We start from the raw sequence: 21,928 nt of genomic DNA on the forward strand, positions 1-21,928 counted from the left end.
AAGTTCGCAAAGAAAAAACTTTTTATTAATGCTATTAACTGCACAAATATGTTACGAAGCAGAAATTTATAGAAATCGCAGATTGTTTCATCTCTGAGTACTTTGAGAGTAAAGGAAACATTGTGTTAATAAAAATGTTCGTTCTTATTTAGTTTTGGTACATTAAATATAATATACAAATACAAAGAGCTCCAGATGTAATCGTGTGAAACAGTTACATAGTTTAACCAATTCTAGAAAAACTTACTGCTTTTTTCGGAATAATAGACTAAAAAACGATTTAAAAAAAATGAATTATTTGTTGTATAAACAATACGTCTTTGTTGTTTCTTTATAATACAATTAAGTATTAAGGTTTTATCTTAATTTGTTCATCTTGAAAAAATTCGTGTGAAATATAAGTATTTTGCGAAATTGTAATAAGGAAATGTTTAGTTAAAAAAAGTAATAACATTGACGATATACTTAAAAAAATTTCATTTCATTTTTACATTAAATTTTAGAAATTATATGTCAATTTAAATGGCAACAACACAATTTTATTATTTCCAATTCGACCATAAACTAATAAACGAATAATATTGTTATTTAATTTTTAACAGCGGCGCATCTTTGTCAATATTCTATTGAATTATAACAGTCCGATAAAATAAATTATAAGTCTTGCAATATATGATTATAGGCATAAATTTTAACCTTATATTTGTCCTCTACTATTTTATCATATAAATGTATAAGAATTACATTTACATCTTTATACTTTTATTCTCGTGCTATGCAAATTTATATTCAAACTTAACACGCAATTGTTTCTCTACTTAATATTACAAGTAAAATAGTGTTTACTTATTAAATCAAACAGCTTTTTAATAATAATGCCTTTTATATATTATGTATTAGAGTTTAAATTAAAAATGTAAAAAAATATTATTGGAGATTTTCTAATGTTGACACGCATAAGCTTGACATTATGTATTCAAATTCAAAAATCTTTAATAAAAGTATTTAATAAGACATTTCACTAATCATTAAATTATTCGTGTGTTTATGAATATTGTTTATTGTTATTCTTATACCAGCTTGTTATCCTACACAATTTTAGTCATAAAAATCTAACTAAAAATTTTTGGTAATAAAATTATCAATGGTCTTTTAATTTTAAAGAAGAGGATAATTTCTGAAAAAAATGCGCAAATCTAATACTGTCACATAGACAATGTTTTCTTTTATTATTTTGCCCCAATGAAAACAAGTAGGCTTGAACTTGTTGAATGGCTTAGAGATTTAGGAATAAATATAAATAAAATAGAAGAAATAGGTCAAGGCACAGCAATATGCAAATTATTAAATCTTTTTCATCCCAATGTAACTTTCAATTATGTCAAAAATCCCTCATCAAACTACGAATATCTCAAAAATCTCAAAGTTGCACAAAGCTTTTTCGCATAAAACAAGATAGACGTCAGATTCCTATTGAAAAACTAGTCCAATGTAAATTACAAGACAATATTGAATTTGCACAATGGTTATATAAATATTTTATAAAGAATTATAAACAAATCAAGAAAAATAACGAAGAGTCCACAATATTAAATAATGAAGAAAGTGTTCGGGAAAAAAATAAAAAAGAAATTTTAGAAAATATAAAAAACATAATGAAGATCATAATGTGAAATTAGAAGATAAATATAATTTAGGTTTAGAAGAAAATATGAGACTTAAAAATGTTATTAAAAATCAAGAGTTAGAGTTTGCAACTTTAAAAAGTCAAAAGAGTCAAATAAAAAATGAAGAATTACAAAAATTGATGGGAGATTTGGAAAAAAAACAGGGGTTTTTATTTTTATATTTTGGTTGATATTGAAAATTTTTTAATTGAATATTCGAATATTAAAAATATGTAAAAGAAGAAATCTTAAGTTTATTATACAAGAAAGAATAATGATTAATAGGATTTGACTTCCAATAAAAACCGCGCATTTTATATTTTCGATAAAATTTTTTTTATAAATTTTTTTAATGCCTTTTAGCATTTATTTCTAATAATATTATGTATTTCATTATAGTTCATCTTCTTTCGACCTATTTTTATCTGGTGCTTCATTAATGTCTTATTATATTATCCGCTATTATAACATTTATTTGTAAGTATCTTGTGTATTATTTTAAGATAATACATTTAGATATCTTAATAAATCTCCCTCAATGGATAAGTAAATTCTTAGAAGTCACTGTTAAAAGGTGGCACATTGAGATAAAATCAGGATCGGAAACGATACTGAATAAGAAGATTGAAAAAGGCATACTACAAGGTGATTCCTTGTCGCCGCTTTTGTTTGTACTATGTATGGACCCGTTGAGCAGGTAACTGAATTCAACTTGCCCAAAAGTAGGAATACAGACTCACGAAAGTGTTTATGTAACAGTCATCTTCTATTTATTGATGATCTTAGCTTCTCGAAGAAAACGATGTCGTTTTAAAACTGATGGATGAGGAAACTAAAAAGGTTTTCTCATCTGTAGGTTTAGAAATGAACAGAAGTAAGTCTGCAACTAACTGTAGTGATTGTAGTGAAGATGCAGTAGTACTAGAAGGGCATCAAGGATACAATACCTTGGAATAACAGAAGATGCCTCTAGTGCTATCAAAAGAGAGACTTTTGAAAAAGTAAGAAGTGAGATCCTACAGAGGGTTGAAAAACTGTGCAAGACTCAATTAAATGGTAAGAATATGATTCGAGCTATAAACGAGCATGCCATATCCGTAATAAACTATCATGTAGGATTATTAAAATTAGAATTAATAGATTTCAAAAGTCTCGATTTTGATATCCGACAGGTACTTATCAAGTACCAGGTCCATCTACAGCCGGCCTGCAAGGAAAGACTATACTTACCTAGATTTGAAATTAATAGAGGGTAAAAAGTATCGAAGATAGTAGCGAAAGTATGCTTTTGAATATTTATAAAACATTAGATGGGTCTAGAATAGCTCACTAAGACGGGCAGCGATACTTAAAGTATTTTTAGAGAGCAAATCCCACTTGTTTATTATTAACGAGCATCTAAGGTTTAGCTGGCTTTTTAGGAGAGATAACCCAAAAGATGCTAATAGAAGACTAAAAAGAAGCGCTTTAAACAAAATTGACATAATTACAAACCATGAAAAAATTTTTAAAGATAGGGACGATGATTTAGTGTGCATTGGGGACTTTTCTACCTGGCTGGTTAGAGGAAACAATCCGACTAGACCCAAAGCAATTTACTGCTTCCTACAGGATAGATATTTTTTCTGTGGACAAGAGGGACAATGTCCCCATTGTGGATCTCATGGGAAGACCGTGGATCATTTAGCTACTAAGTGTGATCGAATGCTTGGTTTTGATTATATGAAAAGACACAACTAGATAGTTAGATGCATTCATCTCTCACTATGTATTAAATATGGGGTTTAAGAAGACAAAAAAATACGTGGACACTCGGTACAAGAGATCATGGAAATGATCGTGCGGAAATAAGAGTAGATACGAGAATATTCATTAATATAAAGTTGACCATAATAAGCCTGATATTCTTGTGTTTGACAAGAAGAAGAAGAAACTTTAATAGTTGAAGTAGGTATAACCAAGCAGGTCGACTTACTATAGTTGAGAATGAAAAACTAAGAAAATATGACCTTCTTGCAAATGAACTGGGACTAATACATAAATCTTGGACAAGAATAGTTCCTTATGTAATGAAATGTGATGGAGTGGTGACCAAATATCACAGAAAGTACATCAGGAAGCTGAAAACCCAACCCTATCTGAAAGCAAAAATCCAGTCTTTTTGACAAAGAAGACTTTAGAGTCCATCTCTTTGGAACGACGACGAGGATACGATCAGGAGGATGCAGGAGAAGAAGAAGTGGCTAAAGCTTTAAGCGCACTAGCGAATATGGTGACTGTTAAAGAAGTGGTGTCGCCAAAGATGAATGAAGCTGAAAATTCGGAGTTTAAAAACATAAAGAATTCCACAGAAACCAAAGTCTGTGAAGAGCTGAATCCCATGAGCGATACTTGGAGAGCTGTGCTGTGAATATTTAATCTTAATGACAAATTAACTCAATAAATCAACTATTAAATTATAAATGTAAATTTATTTTTAATTGGTATTATTGTGAATTTAAAAATCAATAGTATGCAATTATGGCATTTCACTGATATTAATGCATTTAGGATTATGTTTATTCTCAATACATATATATTGTCAAGTGACAGATCTCCAGTGGTCCTAAGATTACCCTGGAGACTAGAGAATACTATTCTATAAGTATTCTTCTCCTTTAGCAAACTATGTTTATGGAGGGAAAATGTACAATATTTCCCCGCCTATAAATATAAAAGAAAATCATACCCTTGGGGGTATGAAGATGAAGAACAATAAATATTCTAAGTTTAAATCGTCTTCTCGGACAGATGGAAAACCATCAGTCCACATATATAATCTGTTTAATGTAAAATGATCAAAATTAAAATTTTTAAATTACTATAATTTGTATATTTATACAATAGAGTTGTATTTTTTATACAATATTGGTTGTCTAATTACGAAGTTAATTTTTTTTTCTACTAAAAATCTACTCATTGCATTTGTTAAAGAAAATTGTAAGTTATAAGGGTTAAATTTATTAAATATATATATTCAAAAATCCCGCACTAAATTTAGAACTAAGTGATAAAATTATCTTTACTAATTTCTACGAATGCTACTTGGCTTTTAGAATAAAAAAAAATTTTTTATGTTTAGTGACAATGGGCTGCGTTTTACTCTTCCGTTTTCCTCTAAACCTCCTTGTATTAATCTTTACGGTATTTTCTCTCGCTTTTAGAATAAATAAAGAATATGGCATGGGATTTTTCTTTACCCATGTCTTCAAATAATAAAACCAACTTTTATCCGCCTATCTTATTCTTCAACTGCAATACAGTACTCTTTGATTTTTTTATCTTTTTAAATCTCTCTGGATTTTTGAACACTGGGGGTTCGGCTATCTTGCTACCATATCCTTAAATGTGAATAGTGGAATATACCACTTCCCCCAAATTGGACATATCCTATGTTATATCTTATTAAAGTCATATATTTTCTTTCTTGCCATTCACAGCTCCTCTACGTCTTCACCTAACCGGGATTCGGCTGATACAAGTTAACACCTTCTCTTTGTCGAAAACCAACCATCTTTATTTTGACCTAAATCATTTTTCTCACGTCTCATGAGTTGACGAGCTTACAATCTCTTCTTTTGTTTTTTATTTGGATTCGATAATTTTTTATTCTTTACTTTGTTATAGATAATTGTCAATTTGGGGTTAAATATATTCCCAACAGGTATATTAAACATATATGTTTCTTTTCTTATGAGATAACAATACACTGATAGAGAACGACGTAGTTAAATATAGAAACAACAATTTTTTTTCTAAACTTGATGCATATGTAAAAGAATTGTAAAAAAAAAATTTAGCATTGTGCTGAGAAGGTTTAAAATAAAGTTAAAAAAATAGCAAATACCAACAATTTTTTCTTGGACCCCTATATATCATAAGAAACATTACCTAAGAAAAAATTACATAATGTTATTTTTTTTTTCACAGAATATGAGCATGAAAATAATATCACAATTATATATCTTACATTTCAATAAAATTACAGCACCCTGCTTTTCCGAGCGGTCTCCCATCTCAGTACTCACAAGGCTCTTACTGGCTTAACTTCGGAGAGCTGACGAGTTCCGGTACTTTACAGTAGATATGGCCGTAATTGATATTAGAACAGAATTTGACATATGTAATGCTTTATTTTTCTAATCCAAGAATATATTGTAAGCAACATAGTGGTAATGTAATTTTTCTCTTTATGTATCTTGTCAATTAAAAGAATCCAATTCATAAATTAAGGGTCATATGCCTGAATACAAATTTTTTAAGCAATTTTGTGAATATGCAAGAATTTCTTACCTACGGAGAATTAATATGGCAGGATATTGTATCAGAGAATTAAATTGTATCAATATTATTTTACATACACTTAGTTGAAGCAAAGATTTATACATAACACTAAAAAGTAAAAATGAGGAAATAAATAAACATAATAGTATAATGTTAGATTTGCTCATTTCACTTTAAAACTCTAAGTTAAACTCTTTGGACCAAATAAATATTTTTGCATCCTCATAAGATAAGATTTAAAAATTATTTTTTGACTTATGTGTAGTTTATGAAAATTTTTCATTTTAAATTTGAATTTAAGTGTTCCCAAGACTTGATTTTTATGCCTTAATATACCTTGAAGGGCGAATGGGACTCTTATAATTTTAGAAAGCAGACTTTTTAGAAAAATTTTTGGCCTGTTAATGGTAAACAAAACTTCTTTGGAATTTTGTCTTTGCTTGTTATAAACGAATTGGCAGGAAAAGAGATGTATATCATTTACATTGTAATTATGTCAATATAAAATTTTCTAAATCATTTCTTTCCACTTACAAAAACTTTCTATTTTAATTTTAGGTATTATTTTTATATAAAAGTGCAATTCACCTAATCAAATTTCGCTTGTTCTATTATGTCAAGCAATATAAAAACAATTTATTAAAGAAATACTATACAGAATGATAAACACCTTAAAAAACATAATTTCTAAGGTATTAAGTATGTTCTGAACCAATTGTTTTGTAAAAAATACAAAAGAACAGAGCTCAAAAAATTAAAAAAAATTCAGAATAGAATTTCTGATGTAAAAGCGGCCTTTTAAATTCTTTTTATCTACGGTAACACAATAAAACTTAGTTACATATTTAAATTTTTTTTTATTTTCATTTTTTATGATGGGAAATTATGACTCGTATTTTATTAGATTTATTTCTTTTTGCATATTTATTGTATACTTGGGTTTCCCCACATTACGTTGAATGTTATTTTTGTTTAATACTAAATATTTACCCTGATTAAATGATAGTAAACTAATTGCAGTTAAGTATCAAAAAAAACGATCGGTATTTATCAAGTATCATAATTATAGATATTATATCTTTTACTGAAAACGTCAAAACAAAACATTTTATGTTCAATACTATTTTCCTAATCGAGATAAACCATAATGTAATTATTAAATTATTATTTTGATATAACCAAATAAGTAATGCTATGTGTGATTTTAGCCCTTTGCCATGAAGTTTATGTAAATTACATTTTTTAAAGCTTTATTCCAATTAAAAATTCCTTTTTGTTGAAAACTAAAAAGTTTTATCAAATATAACATAATTTAAATGTGAAATGAATTCATTTCTTTAGATTATTTTCAGAATATACAAGAAACATAACTATTAAGAGCTGAAAGTTCTTTTATCTTCCGTTCCTTATTTTGTTTTCAGTCACAAAATAGCTTCCATTTTTCGGCGGTGATCAATTTCGGATTCCAAAGTCACAGTAGAGATTTCGACTGTATATATGCCCAGTGTGTACTTTTAACAAAAGATCCATTGCATATAAATTATGGGAACTTGTTATGATAACGCCTCAAAAATTGCATACGATTTATTCGAGACTTACATTTGCACAAGTTTACACTGTGATAATCAATCAAGTAGTAAATTGTTTATTCTTAGTCTCTATCGTATATATATTTTTAAATCATGAGATTCAAAAAATAAAGTTTACAATAACTTATGATTTTGTCTATAAATAAAATAAATAGCTCGTTGTATTAAATCAATTTATTCGTTTGTATCCCACTTTCTACTCTTAACTCTACATCTATATTTGCAAATCGCTTTTTGACAAACCAGTTTTAAATTTTGCTATGTGTTTTAATCATTTATTATAAACAAATATAAAAATCCCTAAGTAATGTTTTTTTTTTTGCGAAAATATCTATATTTTTTTTTATTATTTTGTTGAACCAAATTATAAGATGCACTAAAATATAATATTCCTAAATTTAGCTTTCTAAAAATTTTTAGTAAAAAATAGAAGAAATAGTAGATAAATATTTATTGAAATATACCACCATTGGCAATATTTTATAGTTTTTTCTGGGATATTTTTTTGTCATTCATAGAAATTGATTTTCCCAATTTTATGCTCTAAAACTTACTAGTCTACTATAAAGTTTACAAAGATAGAACGACCTGTGCAAAATAATATTGAGGAAATGGGAAATATATGGGGTGAAAGATAAATGAAAATAAAAACCAAAGACCTTAAGTTGCATAAAGCTTTTGATCGAAATCCCCCTGCAAAAATAGAAACAGAGTTCGACAAAGGCGCGCATTATATACACATTGTTTAAATATATCTTGGTCTCTCGATCATAAAATGTAACCAAAAAATCATTAAAATTATCCATAAAACTTCATACGATCAGAGATGAGAGCCCACGGCTATTTGATTTACGTCTTAAGATTAGAAAATTATGCATTAGCAATGTTATCATATTTTATGTTATTCTACAATATTTTGTAAATCTTTTGGTTAACCTGAAGAGTTAAATTACAAACCCCCTAGAAAACTATTTTAAATAATCATGTTGTACTTTAAACTCTATAAACACAATTCCGTAACATGCTGGCCGAAACTTTTAAAAGATAAGATATCAAATAAAAAGTTATTGGGTTGGATGGTTACGAATTAAGAGGATTTCATTTTACATGTATATATAACTTTGCAGAACAACATGTTCTTAACAAAATTTAACTCGTGCATACAAAATGTATCTATCGATAACGTTAGTTTACGAGAGGTGGTGTATGTTATTATATTCATGCAATTTTGAGACATATGATTCTAGAGAGCTCACAAAATAACCAATAAAACATTATTAGTAAATTAAAAATATACAGTTACAGTTTGATCTAGCTTATACCTGAAGCAATCTTGCATACAAATAAAGTTGTATTCTACTATTACAGGTAAAACAACAAGTTGAAGTTGAAAATTTTTAAGAATATTGTGTTTTAAAAAATCGGTTTATATTTATTATTTTTTATATGCGAGAATCAGATATCAGATCTCAGTCTATTATAAATTTTTTGCTTCACATCAAAGCATATTTTGCGATCGATTTAATATCACAATCTGATTTATATCATTTTATATTATAACAATGTGATATTGAGTATTAAATGACTTTAAAAAAAATAAGATTTATAGAACCTTATTTTTTATATTTGTATTGAATAATCTTTGCAAACTTACATGATTGTTGTTTATGAAAAACAGTAAAAACAAAAGACCTTACAATACAGTTTTAAATATTGCATGTCTAATAAACACTCCCGTAAACATAATTTTTTCTTTATTTTTAAGATGTCTAGTTCAATTTAGTTTGTAATTATTTCGGCATAATAGTCAAATTCTAACATATATAATAAGGTTTTATTATTATTTTTTTTATTACCTTTTCATGTTTTATTATTTTTTAATCGTCTTTAAATTTGTAAATAATTCACTAAAAAAAATTGAATATGCATTATATTATGAAAGTGCTAGTGTAATATCCTTACGAACATCTTATTTATCTTGCTGTATATATAATTACTGATCTAAAACAAGCCATCTGTTATTCCGACTCAATACATGTTTCGATAATCTTACATATATCGATTTTGCACCATGCCTTAATTATAGAATAATATTTTAATATAATTATTTTTAATGTCCAGATAAAAATAATCAACAACACTTTTCTTGTAAGTTTCGTCTAATAATAATTTTGCCACTCAATTTTAAATTTTTTAGTTTATCCTAAATCTTGATTTCTTCTACATATGATATATTTTTGTCATTTACGAAAAACATCGTTCAGTATTGCTCGAATTTTGTCTTAATATAATTTGCTAAACCTTTTAGTGCGATATTATCATCTTTTTAGAATGTTCTGGATTGACTAAGAATATTGTTTGTTATTTAATTTTATAGAAACTTTATATTTAGAAGGTATGATGCAATCAGTTCGTCAAAATATTTGCAAAATGTCATCAATGTTGATGCTTACTATTACTTGTAAATGCTGTTCTAGGAAAAATCGTATATTCTATCGGCATCTTTAATTATTTAATATTTTATATCTTAAACGCATTTATATAATATGTCATTACTATAATTATATTTATCTATGATATTACTAATTATAAAACAATTTTTCCCGACTATACATGTACAAGTTTTTTTCACACAAAAAAATTGTCGTTAATAATCATATTTATGTTTTCTCTGTCTGATTTATGTATTGTTAAATTTTTAGCTAGAATTAATATATTTTTTTTCATATAAAGTATAATTTGCTATAAGAGAATATAGCCGATGCCGTTTGTTTAAATTGTTTTTTAGTTTTAATAATATAATGAAAATTTTCGAGTCTTTTCTCATCGGTCAAGTTTCTAATCGTTAAATTTCATAACATTAAATTAAAAATTCAGAGAATGCTCTTTATCGAATTCAGACTTTTAAATTTATTTTGGTCGTTTTTATATATTAAAAATATTCCTTCAAATTTTTCTTAAATGTTATTTTTTAAGAATTTATTGCTAATTTTGAAATTTATTATTGATGGCTTAATCATATACGTTATAAATTTAGAAAATTTGGTTTAAATACAATATTTTTAAAATAATTCCGTTTGAGTTTGTATAATGTCACAAGTTTTGACAATGGTTTTCCGTCATTTTTAGTTATATCTGAAATGTTTATAGGCAATCATTATATAGTTCGTTAAATTTTTAATCTAATATACAACAAATACTTTATTTAAAGCGAATCTTAATGTGGTAGATTGTCTCATAATCTTTTACAAGTAAAGCATTTCTGATTTATAGATATTCGACAAAAAGTCAATCTGTATGTTTTAGTTTCAAGACTCAAATAATTCAAAATTGAATTAAAATGATAATCAAAAACGTTTTTATCATAAATTTTGCATCTTTCTGATTTATTCTCTATCACACTTTTTTTTTTAATCTTCTTTTATAATAGCACAACCAACTTACAGACCGTATACAAATTAATATAACTTTATATATAAATAAATTTATTTTTTTGAAACTCTTGGCAATAAGTCTATTAATGAATTATTATAATTAAAATGGGAAATGTAATTATTCATGATTTTATACATCGGCCGGATGATTGAAATTTTTAAAAAGATATTTGTATATTTATTATATATTAAATATTGCTAAGAAATTTATGGACATGTCCTGTTACAACTAATTATATTGATTCTGATATTCGGTTTTTAGAGTATAGTATGTTTAGTCTCGTTGTAAAAATTTTATTGGCTTGTAAAAAATCAGAAAATTAATTTTCCTAAATTTTCATTTGAGCAAATTTATTCTAAACAGTTAAATAGCGAAAAACTTATTATATTTAAAGCTTATACAAAAATTATAAAAATTTCAAGACAATATACATTTTTTTTCTTGAAAAATATACGTAAAGAAGTAACTTGTGGTCTACTATAATGATTGTTGACGATTTTTCATACTTTAAATCATGATTTTTGGCTAGTTTTAAAATTTAAACTTTTTAATAAAAAACTAAATTTATAGAATCATTTATTATTTAGATTTTATTTATATTTTTTTATGATATATCATAAATCTATCATAAACATTTAACTTCATTGTTATAAATTAAGGGATCAATACAAGTTGTTCTATGAAAATCGATAAAGTATGTGTAAATGTATGTGTCCTGTTTTTATGCTAAAAAGCTTAAAGATTTCAAAACAATTTTAATGTTAAAACTACACATGGTATAAAAAACTAATAATGAATATATACTATATTGAAAACATATTTTATTCTGTTAAAAAAAACTCTATTAAAACAATTCAACAGAATCAATGTATAATACTTATCAATTAGCACAAAATAAAACTACTCTAACGATTTGATAATATAAAAAAAAATCCGGTATTTTACGTATAGTAAAAAAAACTAAATAGGGGCATGACGTTAAAAATAAGAAATATGATGCTTATATAAAAATTTTTCAAGTTCAAAAACTATGAAATAAAAACCAATTACCTTTGACGACAAATTTAAATTAACATGATAAAAAAGAATAAATTAGAAAAAAAAACATTAGATTGCATACAATTATAATCTGTACTCTAAACTAACGTTCTAATGTTTTATACTTAGTACGTAAAGTTGATTTATCATGAACATATGTATAAAATAGTATTTATTTTGTTTAAAACAAACATCAGATTGTCTTCTTGGTGTGTTTATGTTGAAAAGAATATTAAAATAAACATATTGAATTTTAAATTGTAACACTACATGATCATAAAGAAATAAACACTTAAAAGGAGAATGATTATATTTTTTTTAATATAACAATGAAATCTAGATTATTTATAAGTATGTAAACTTCTATGCTTTAAAGTTTGTTTTAGTTTTACGAACTTAATAAGTGTTTTGGTCGTAAAACCATCCTTACATTAACAACACGTCTTCGATGAACTAAAAAAGAACCCATTGTTAATAAAAAAACCAAATGTGATCTATCAAACTTTGATCAACATTACTGCTTCACATAGGGAAATATTTTAGACAATATCTGTCATATATGTCTTAAAAACATGTTTAGGATCTCAAGTAGACTGTCACGATGAGTCACCCAAAGAAACAAACTGAAGTTGTGCACTTGTTACTACATTCGTAATTACGACAATGTCTGTAGTTTAGTGTTGATAGCAAAGAATAAATTCAAAAACAACATTAAAGAAAGTTTGTGTTTGAAAGGTATGAAATACACAGAAAACAAATACATTAATAAAATAACTAAAATAAGAACTATTTTATAATTAAAAGTGTAAAAGGCTTTGTTGAGAAAACACGACAAAACTGAGATCTAAAATGGAAAAGAAATATTTTTTATATTTTAAACTCATCTAGCCATATATTTTAGATTGTTTGTTGACAATATTAAGTTAGCACAAAAACTTTCGAAAGTACTTAATTAATTTAACGTGCGTCTTTAATTTTATAATTAGAAAAAAAATTTATTTTTCTATATCAAGTAAAAGTTTTTCTTATGTTTTCACGCATGATAAGTGTTATTTTATCTTTAAAATCTTCATATAATTTATTTTTATACTTTTTAATTAATGCTTCATTTTTAGTAGTTAAAAATTTTTTAATTTCTTTACCATTAAATATTTTTTCAATTTCTTTGTTTCCTTTTTTAATAAACTCAGTCATTATATTTTCCATTCCCTGTTCATCAAATATATTTATATCTTTTTTATTTTTAGATTCTGTTATTATTTCATCAAGTGTTTCTCTCAATGGTGATTTCTGTATTATTCCAATTATTTTTTTTATTTTTTTGTCGTTGGAATATATCTCCAACTTATTTAATATTTCTTTATTAGTTCTTTCGATAAAATCTTCTTTATATTTAAATGGCTTCATAATTTCATTTAGATTTCCTTTGTAATTAACTTCATTTATATAATAATTATCATTGCCCTTAAATAAACACATTATCTCGGATACTATCTTTGCAAACTCATCATTTACGTTTATAATGTCATCCAAATGATAATAAACTTCATCATAAATTTTCATTAAATCAATCTTCGTTTTTAATAAAAGATTAATTTTATAGGATCCTACTTCTTTAAATTCATGTTTTATGATCTGTTTACCAATCTTTCTAATTTTATAGAATAATGAATCAAAATCCAGATCGTTTTCATTCATATAATTTTCTGCTTCTATGAAAATGCAGAGTTTTAACATGTCACTTGCCGATTGAGAAATCATCTCTATATGATTTAATGGTTTGTTTTTCAAAACATTAAAGAACGTTCTTCTTTTTTCATGTATCCTAAAATTTTTTCTCAGTTGTTTTAATTCACTTTCGGTTATTACACCATCAAAAAGTAACAAATGAATAAATATTAAATTTATAGCGGATTCGGGCTTGTTGAGGATATTATGAAGAATTGTTTTTATTTCATTTTTATTCACTAGTAAGTCAAAAAATAATTCAACCTTAATAAAATCTAGACCATTTTGTATGTCTGAGATTTTTTTAAAAGTTGATTCAATTTCTTTCATAACATTTTTTTGTAGAGCATAACTATAATTAACACCTCTTTGGTTAAAAATTATTTTTCCATTTTCTTTATGTAATTCTATAAAATTTTTATTATCAAATTCGATGCTATAATACGTGCACTTTAATGCACTTGATTGTGGATGTAAATCTCTTTCTTTTTTATTTATAAAATTATGTAATAAATATAACCCTCTCTGTATATCTTTGTAATAGTTATTACGGGTCAACTTTGTGGCTATAAACTTTTTATATAAGTAATTTCCGTCGATTTCATTGTAACTTATTTCAAAAAAATAACAAATTTTCGCAGTGTCAATGCTAAAGTTAACATAATTTTTATAGTTTTTACGAACATGATGAATGGGCACATCGAAATTTCCCAATTCTACATTATTACAGGTTTTTTCGAATTTTGCTTTTGATAAAATTTTCTCAAAATCACAATTTTGTTTAATAATGTATTCGTAATGTAGTTTTGTAAGAGTTCTGTTTTTCTTTATATTTAAATTCTTAATTTCCTCAATTAAATCCTTCATTACATTATATTTATTATAATCATGATGGTTATATACTAAAACAATAAAATCAGTTTCTAGAATTTTGCCAGTTCTCTTTAGTTGATTTTCGATTTCAACAGCTATATTTGAAGGATCGAGGAAAACGGCACGTGCAATAAAGAAATCTTGTGAAAATTGATTTTCTGATTGAGACACATCCTCTGTTATATTTCCTCTTAAAATATTGTTATCTGCATCAAAATTGATCATAACTCTCAAATAGCGTTTACTATGATAAATCATATAAAAATCTTGTTCTTTTATTTTTCTTATTATGGTATTCTTCACATTATTATATAGGTACTCATAATTATAAGAGTAGACTAATACTATTGAAGAAAGAACTTGAATAATTTTCATGTGGGGTAAAAATTGAAAAAATTTTAATTTCACGTAAAAAACTAATTTGGAAACCTGTCAAAGATTTTCTAAAAATTTTATAGAATAGTTTTCATGGTTTTTTTTTTAAGAGAGTAATCATAGATGATATTTTAATTTTAGCATTAAATTTATAGTTTACATTAAGTAAATGTTCTTTGCAATCCGAATTAACTAAAAATGTTAACGTATGAGGTCAACATACCTGACCGTCGGTATTCACTGCTTTTAAGAAATCAGATATTTGTTTTCAACACTCAAGACGATTATTGACTTTGTTGAAAGTATAACATGTCAAATCTCATCCAATTATAGATCAAATGACATTCGACACAAGATATTTGACATGTGACATTTGGACTATAAACTCCGAAAATAAATAAACCCATGTTTTCTAATAACAGTTTTACGTACAACAGACTTTTCGAAATACAAACAATATTGAGGTAAATAGTGTTTTACACTTGTTCATAACTTTTGCTCCCTTTCTATTCCCCTGCAATTGAGTATTTTAGGCGATAATTGCTAAAATGTTTTAGCAACTTACCTAATGAAGGTATAATAGGCACAAACAATTAACCAAAGACTATCGTAGTTTTAAAAGCCAGCCTATTTTTATATTAAGATTTATGTGAAAATAATGATGATAAAAACCTTGTTTTAAATGTTCCTTTTAGTAAATTATTTAGTAATTAATGTTTATTTGTGTAGAATAATATTAATAATCATTAAATATATTTTTTAATAGATTACAAAGATTGCATTTTCTTAATTGTTTTATCCTTATATAACTTTTAGATTATAAATTATGTTCAAATACTTTTGATATATATAGATATCGAAATATATCTGATTCAATTTAAACCCTCATAAGAACAACAGAAAACCATCAAAGAACCAATCATGAAGTTTACTCTTATTTTCTATTTAAATTTTATAAGGTGTATTTATCTTGTAACATTTTATTTATGACTTCTTCTTTAAAATAAATAATTGTCAGGATGATATAATAAGATGTATAAGATAAAAAAACAATAATACCTCTCTATCAAAAAATTAGCAAAACTTTTTAGATGCCATAATTAAGAGTAATCAATCAAGTAATTTTGTACACCGGAATCATTTGTATTTTCCTTTTCCTGTTTTATAAAATTTTAAAGCCGATGAGAAAAAAATTGTGACACTCAAACTTTAATGCTTTAATTTATTCTCAACAATTTTAATCCATTGTTCCAATATTTTCCTTTATGATTGGCACATCGCTTACTCTTTTACAATATATAATTGATAAAATTTCTTTTGCTAAATCTAACTAAAACTCCTTTGTATAAATCTAGTGTCGAATTTTATCTTAAGGATTATATATTTAGTTTTAGAGGTAAGAATAATTGATTTGGGTTTTAATATTAAAACAAAGGTCAGAGGTATTCTTTAGTTTATAATACACATATAATTTATAAATTGCATATGTGAATGTCTTAAATGGTATTAATTTTTGACAATGTTTTAGAATTTATGTTAGTCTAAATTCATAATTATACAAGAGCACAAACAAAAAAAATTTTAATCATATTTCTTATGTTACTTAGTTAGATATTAAAGTTATTTTAGATCGTACTAATTTTTTTTGTTCCTGCCGAAAGTGCAAACTAAGATTTATTTTAATTGTTTGTTTTTGGTTGCAATAAAAACCAGATTGATTATGAAAGAGCTATGAGTAGATAGTAATTCCGATTTTGTTTATATAATAAAAAAATAGAAATGTATACGAGTAAAATTTGATTTTAATATAGGTTAATATTACAAATTTCTTGTCTTTTAAAATTATTTGTATAAAATTTATCTAATTTTTATTTTTACCACATAGACAATTTTAAAAAAAATTTCTAATGGTCATAATCTTTTATGTATTTCTATTTACATTTTTCTTGTTATGAAAAAAAAATTTAAACAAAAGCATCTAAAAAGACATACAATGAAAAAACAATCATGAAGTTTTTATTTTTTTGCTAAGTTATAGACAAAGTTGTGCATGCAAAATAGTTTCATTTTTTTTTTAAATGCATTAAGAGTTTTCAAATATATATAATTAACAAACTTTTTTTAATTTTGTTTTTAAGGCAAAAATTATATAATAGATGATACATAAAGGTCTGATAATATACCTTGCTTAATTCACATTGAAGTTGTGGTTAGAAGCATCTATAACATATAATGATACTATTGCTTTCAAATTAATTAATAATGCTATTTTCCACATATACATATATGTTATCTGTTTATTTGATTTTGAGAACACTTTAAAAATAAAAAAGTAATTAATTTAAATAAAGTTTGGACGATTCGTAATCTAGATTGCTGAGAAGAATTAATTTAATACAAGAATTAAAAGTGAGGGGACTTTGAACTTCATGATTTTTTAGTCAGGAATAGTTATCGGGTTAATTGATGCTATTGTGTGATCCATAATTTTATATATGAGAATAAAATATTACTTTGCAAAATTTTCTTGTACAAATTATACGCTTGGATTGATCATCAATTCCGCAACCCCAATGAACAATAGTATTTAAAACCTATTGAGGCTGTAATATCTCGAGAGTTGAAAATACTTAACAACATCAGATGTAATTTATACACTAAAATACTTTTAAAATATTTTTTTGATAGAGTTATTCTAATCTAGAAATAAAAAATGAAATAAAATGAGGTAACGATCTGAGTCAAAACTTTATTATTTTTTACTACCGAATCCGAGCTCAGGCTGTACAGTAGTGGAATGTTTTGTACGAATCATGTCCACAGAACTTGAAATTTAATTCTTTTGTTGAAATTTCATTAAAATGTCTTTTCTTTAGTCTTTATCTACCTTAACTAAAAATGATTTTTGTAATATTATAATTCTAATGTATGTCTTGAGCTGCTAAATATTAGTTTAAAAATATGCAACTCTCATTTGGGGCAATATGATGGTCAGTCGATAAAAAATTTGAAACAAACTATAGATTAGGCGAATTGTTCTCGGATGATGTTATTAACTCCAGATATTTAACATAGACTGCTTAATTATTGTATGTAAAGACAAAATTTAAACATTAATCGAAATTTATGATTAAACTATATTTTCCCTGCTCATTACCTATATAACACATTAGTTATTTCCTGTACATTTACTGAAAACCAGTCTACACATAACTAAACAAAAATTTCCGTTTGTCGCTTCCAGTGTCTTCAAGGCTAAAAAATAATTTATGAAGCACTGAAAAAATAAAATATTAACATCAACAAAAGGTAAGACGAAGAAGTGACACAGACCGACAAAACAGATATAGCAAAAAAAAATAAGTCAAAATGCCAGTGAAAAAAAATTATACACAGTAAAAAAACTGAAATGGTTAGTGAGGACAAATAACAAGCAAATATATGAATTGAGAATCAAAATAGTACTCAAACTTTTTGTACGTGGGGGGGGGGGCATATCTAACAAAAGTTATTAATCACGTAACGATTTATATAACTGACGGCATAAATTCTAATCAAAAGCAAGCGAATCTATCAACGACGAACAAGTTGTAATATTAATATAGAAAAAAAAACATACAGGATAGACTTCAAATTTGTTAGAAGAAATATGATTATATCTCAAATTTCGACGAAAATAATAAGGAATAAAATAAAAGATAGTGCAATTCTGTATTATTAAAAGAATTTAAAAGGAAAGAAGATGCAATTTTTAACTATCAAGAATTACAAAATGGTTTTAATGAGTTTTTGAAGTTCTATAAAGATAACTGTTTTTGTTTTTTCGTTCCTCTCTAAGGGTCCTTTGGAGAGAGACAAGTTAGGGCTCAAAATGTTGCGCCAATGAAACCTAACACATAAAAAACTATATAAGTAAAATAAAGAGTTCTTCGTTACTCAATAATTACCCATAAGCACTAAAAATTTTTACCTTTATTTTTAAACATACATATATATCTCATTGAATGAATATATTTTTTTATTTTGAAAATATTCTTTTAAAATTAAATTTTTGGCAGGATGGTAGGATATTTATGCTTTACTCATAATATTAATGCCTAACGAATGCGGTATTTAAGGGTTATAATCTAACATGACCTCGCTAATTTTATCGCTCTTTATAAAAATTTATTAAGTAGGTTTATTTTAAAGATGTATTTAATAACTGCGAGAGGACATGAGAAATAAGTTCATGCATGTTATAGCACAGATACATTAACTCATAAACTTAGTTTAGTAGAAGAATTGAGACATTATGAAAAATATTAAAATTCCTGTAAGCACATATACATAGAAATATAATAATGGAAAGCCAATTTCTTGATAACACTTAAGGTTTTTAGATACACTAAAACATTTTCGTATGTAGGAGATTATGTAATTTTTAAGATATATTTATATTTCGGTTGTATTTAACATAAATTTAGACGTTAAAAAAAAATATTAATTCAAAGATATTTTTTTTATACTTAGACTTTATGAATATTTGTATTTGACAATTCTTTGTAAAGTAAATATATATAAGTAATAAAAGTTGTTTTCACTAGTATGAAACAAAATCAAATAAATACGCAGTCAGAATAATTTTTTATTGATTTGATCATATAAGAGTTTGTTTTATTGCAATTATCATATATATTTGTTATTTTTCTAGCGTAATTGATTTTCTATATTAGAAAATTCTTCATCCAAACATTTCAAGGTATAAATTTGGTGTGTTCTTATGTAAAATGCAAATAGATAGTTGTGTTTTTTAATTTTATACTCAAATTTATTACTCTTGCGATAAAAATAATAACTCTAAAACTACTGGACTTTATAACCCTTTGTTGTAAAGTACGTCGTTCTAAAATACTCGCTAAAATAATTTAAAAATAGTATTGAAACGATTTAAGCAGTATACCTGTGCTCGGCTTTGTTTTGTATTACATGTAAGACCACACTCAAGCTAATAATTTAAATATCTAAAGAACCATATATGAGCCAACCTAAATATAGTCGTTACAATCTGACTATAATGCTTAAAACTAACTATATGCATATTAGCACGTTTAACATGTTTTTTAAAACCACATTTTAAAAAAAAATATTTAGGAAACCTTACAAAAAATCTAAATACAGTAATTTAACCATAGTATAAAAAATTGTATCCGTAATGTATTGACTCTTCTAAAAACTTATTGTAATGTCCTATATCTAATTTTATAACAACCATTAAATACTAACAGTTATGTAAAAACCAAAAGATTCATGAAAAACACATTTAAAACTGAGTTAGGCTTAAACAGTCAAGATTTAAGTTAGAATGTTCATAAACCTTTGTTTATCTTGTTTTGTTTACATCCAAAGTTTTTATAAGTAAAGCACTAAATAAATTTTTAAATTCTTTTTTGTCGTGTATTGACCAAACTAAATTTTTTTTAGTTGATGCTAAAATATTAGATTTTTATTATTGTTTTTATTAAATACAAAAATACCTTAAATAATCATTTAATCTTCTATTTCTTTGTTTTTATAGAATTTGCACAAATACAGTTTAAAAATTTTTTTATATTAAATTAATTAATAATACTCTAATATATATCAAAATATAACAACGTTTTTTACCAAATTTAAAGCCTCTATTATGTTGTTCTTATTCAAATCTATAAGTTGTACATAGTAATATATAATTTAACTTGGTTTTAGATATTTAATTTTGTATATTTACATATAATAAACTATATAATAAATACCAACTTTTATCTTTGATTAAATTATTTTAAAATGCAAGTTTTATTATCTTAATGTCTTTGTTTCTACTATTAAGCAAGGCATATTCTTTCCAGATTGTCTGATTAGAATACTATATAATATAACATACTTAACTAATGTCTTATGTTTTATACGTGAATATTAAAAATACACTATTCAAAAAATCACACAAGCTATTTTTAATCAACACTGCAAACTTAACGCAATTAAAGAATATATCTAGTTCAACTTGAGATACTTTCTAGATAAAATCTGTCTTTGGATTACATTCTATCACTTGATTTGAAAAAAATGTTGTGTGAAACGCAATATAACAATACCCAGATTTTGGATGGATTAATCCTTTACATATAAAAAATAAATTCAAGCTACATCTTTGTAAATTAAGAAAAACTTAATTCAATTTTTTTACTTATAAAAACAATATGAAATAAGTTTGAGAAAAAATTGCTAAAAACAAAATTTTTGTGTACATTTAAAATAAGAAAAAATAATATTAAACAAGATACTCTCGGACATAATGATACAAAAAAATAATTTGTAGTCAATGCATACAAAATCGGTGTATTCTTCAGGCATTAAAATTACAAGTATCTATTCTTTGTAACTTTATGACCACTGTTATCTCTGTTAATACTACTACTACATATTTGTTCATAAATATTCATAATGCTTTTTTTTGTGAGGAATTACTATATTTCTCTTTTGATGGCTGAAAACTAGTAAATCACATCTAATTACTATTTTAAATTAAATCAAAAATATTTGCTTTAACAGAATGCAAAATTATGCAGAAAACATGTAAAAAATATTGTTCTACAATATATTTTAAATTATCTAAAAATTATATTTAATTTGCCATAAATACCATTAGAGAAATGTGAACAATCCTATGAAAAAAAAGTGTTATTGAAATTAATTTGTAATCTTCGATCAAATGTTTATTTCCATATGATCAATATGAAAAATTAATGAGTAACATACCTATAATTATTAAATCACTTAAGTAAATTCTTATTATTTGAATATAAAAACCGATATGAATATGTTTTTTTGAACATTAGTAAAATTTTTTATATTTTTTCAAAAGTTTCGCTTTACCCATAT

At 25.1% G+C, this 21,928-nt stretch overlaps 2 protein-coding genes and 1 non-coding gene across 3 annotated transcripts; 1 reads left to right on the forward strand and 2 right to left on the reverse strand.

Moving 5' to 3' along the window:
* Nucleotides 1-1,242: 1,242 nt before the first annotated feature.
* VNE69_06007 (microtubule integrity protein) lies at nt 1,243-1,904 on the forward strand (the record flags this gene model as incomplete). Its single annotated transcript, XM_065473756.1, has 3 exons — nt 1,243-1,425; nt 1,467-1,669; nt 1,832-1,904. 3 exons carry the CDS (start codon nt 1,243-1,245, stop codon nt 1,902-1,904), a joined length of 459 nt encoding a protein of 152 aa, XP_065329828.1.
* A 3,781-nt stretch (nt 1,905-5,685) lies between these two features.
* On the reverse strand, nt 5,686-5,802 carry VNE69_06801. Its single transcript, XR_010574002.1, has one exon. It is a non-coding gene; the product is annotated as a 5S ribosomal RNA (ribosomal RNA).
* A 7,258-nt stretch (nt 5,803-13,060) lies between these two features.
* On the reverse strand, nt 13,061-15,028 carry VNE69_06008 (putative SP-containing protein; the record flags this gene model as incomplete). The annotated part of the gene is made up of 1 exon (XM_065473757.1): nt 13,061-15,028. One exon carries the CDS (start codon nt 15,026-15,028, stop codon nt 13,061-13,063), a length of 1,968 nt encoding a protein of 655 aa, XP_065329829.1.
* Nucleotides 15,029-21,928: the final 6,900 nt, after the last annotated feature.

This window comes from Vairimorpha necatrix, chromosome 6 (genome assembly GCF_036630325.1).
Source record: "Vairimorpha necatrix chromosome 6, complete sequence".
In the NCBI taxonomy this organism is placed as follows: domain Eukaryota; kingdom Fungi; phylum Microsporidia; family Nosematidae; genus Vairimorpha; species Vairimorpha necatrix.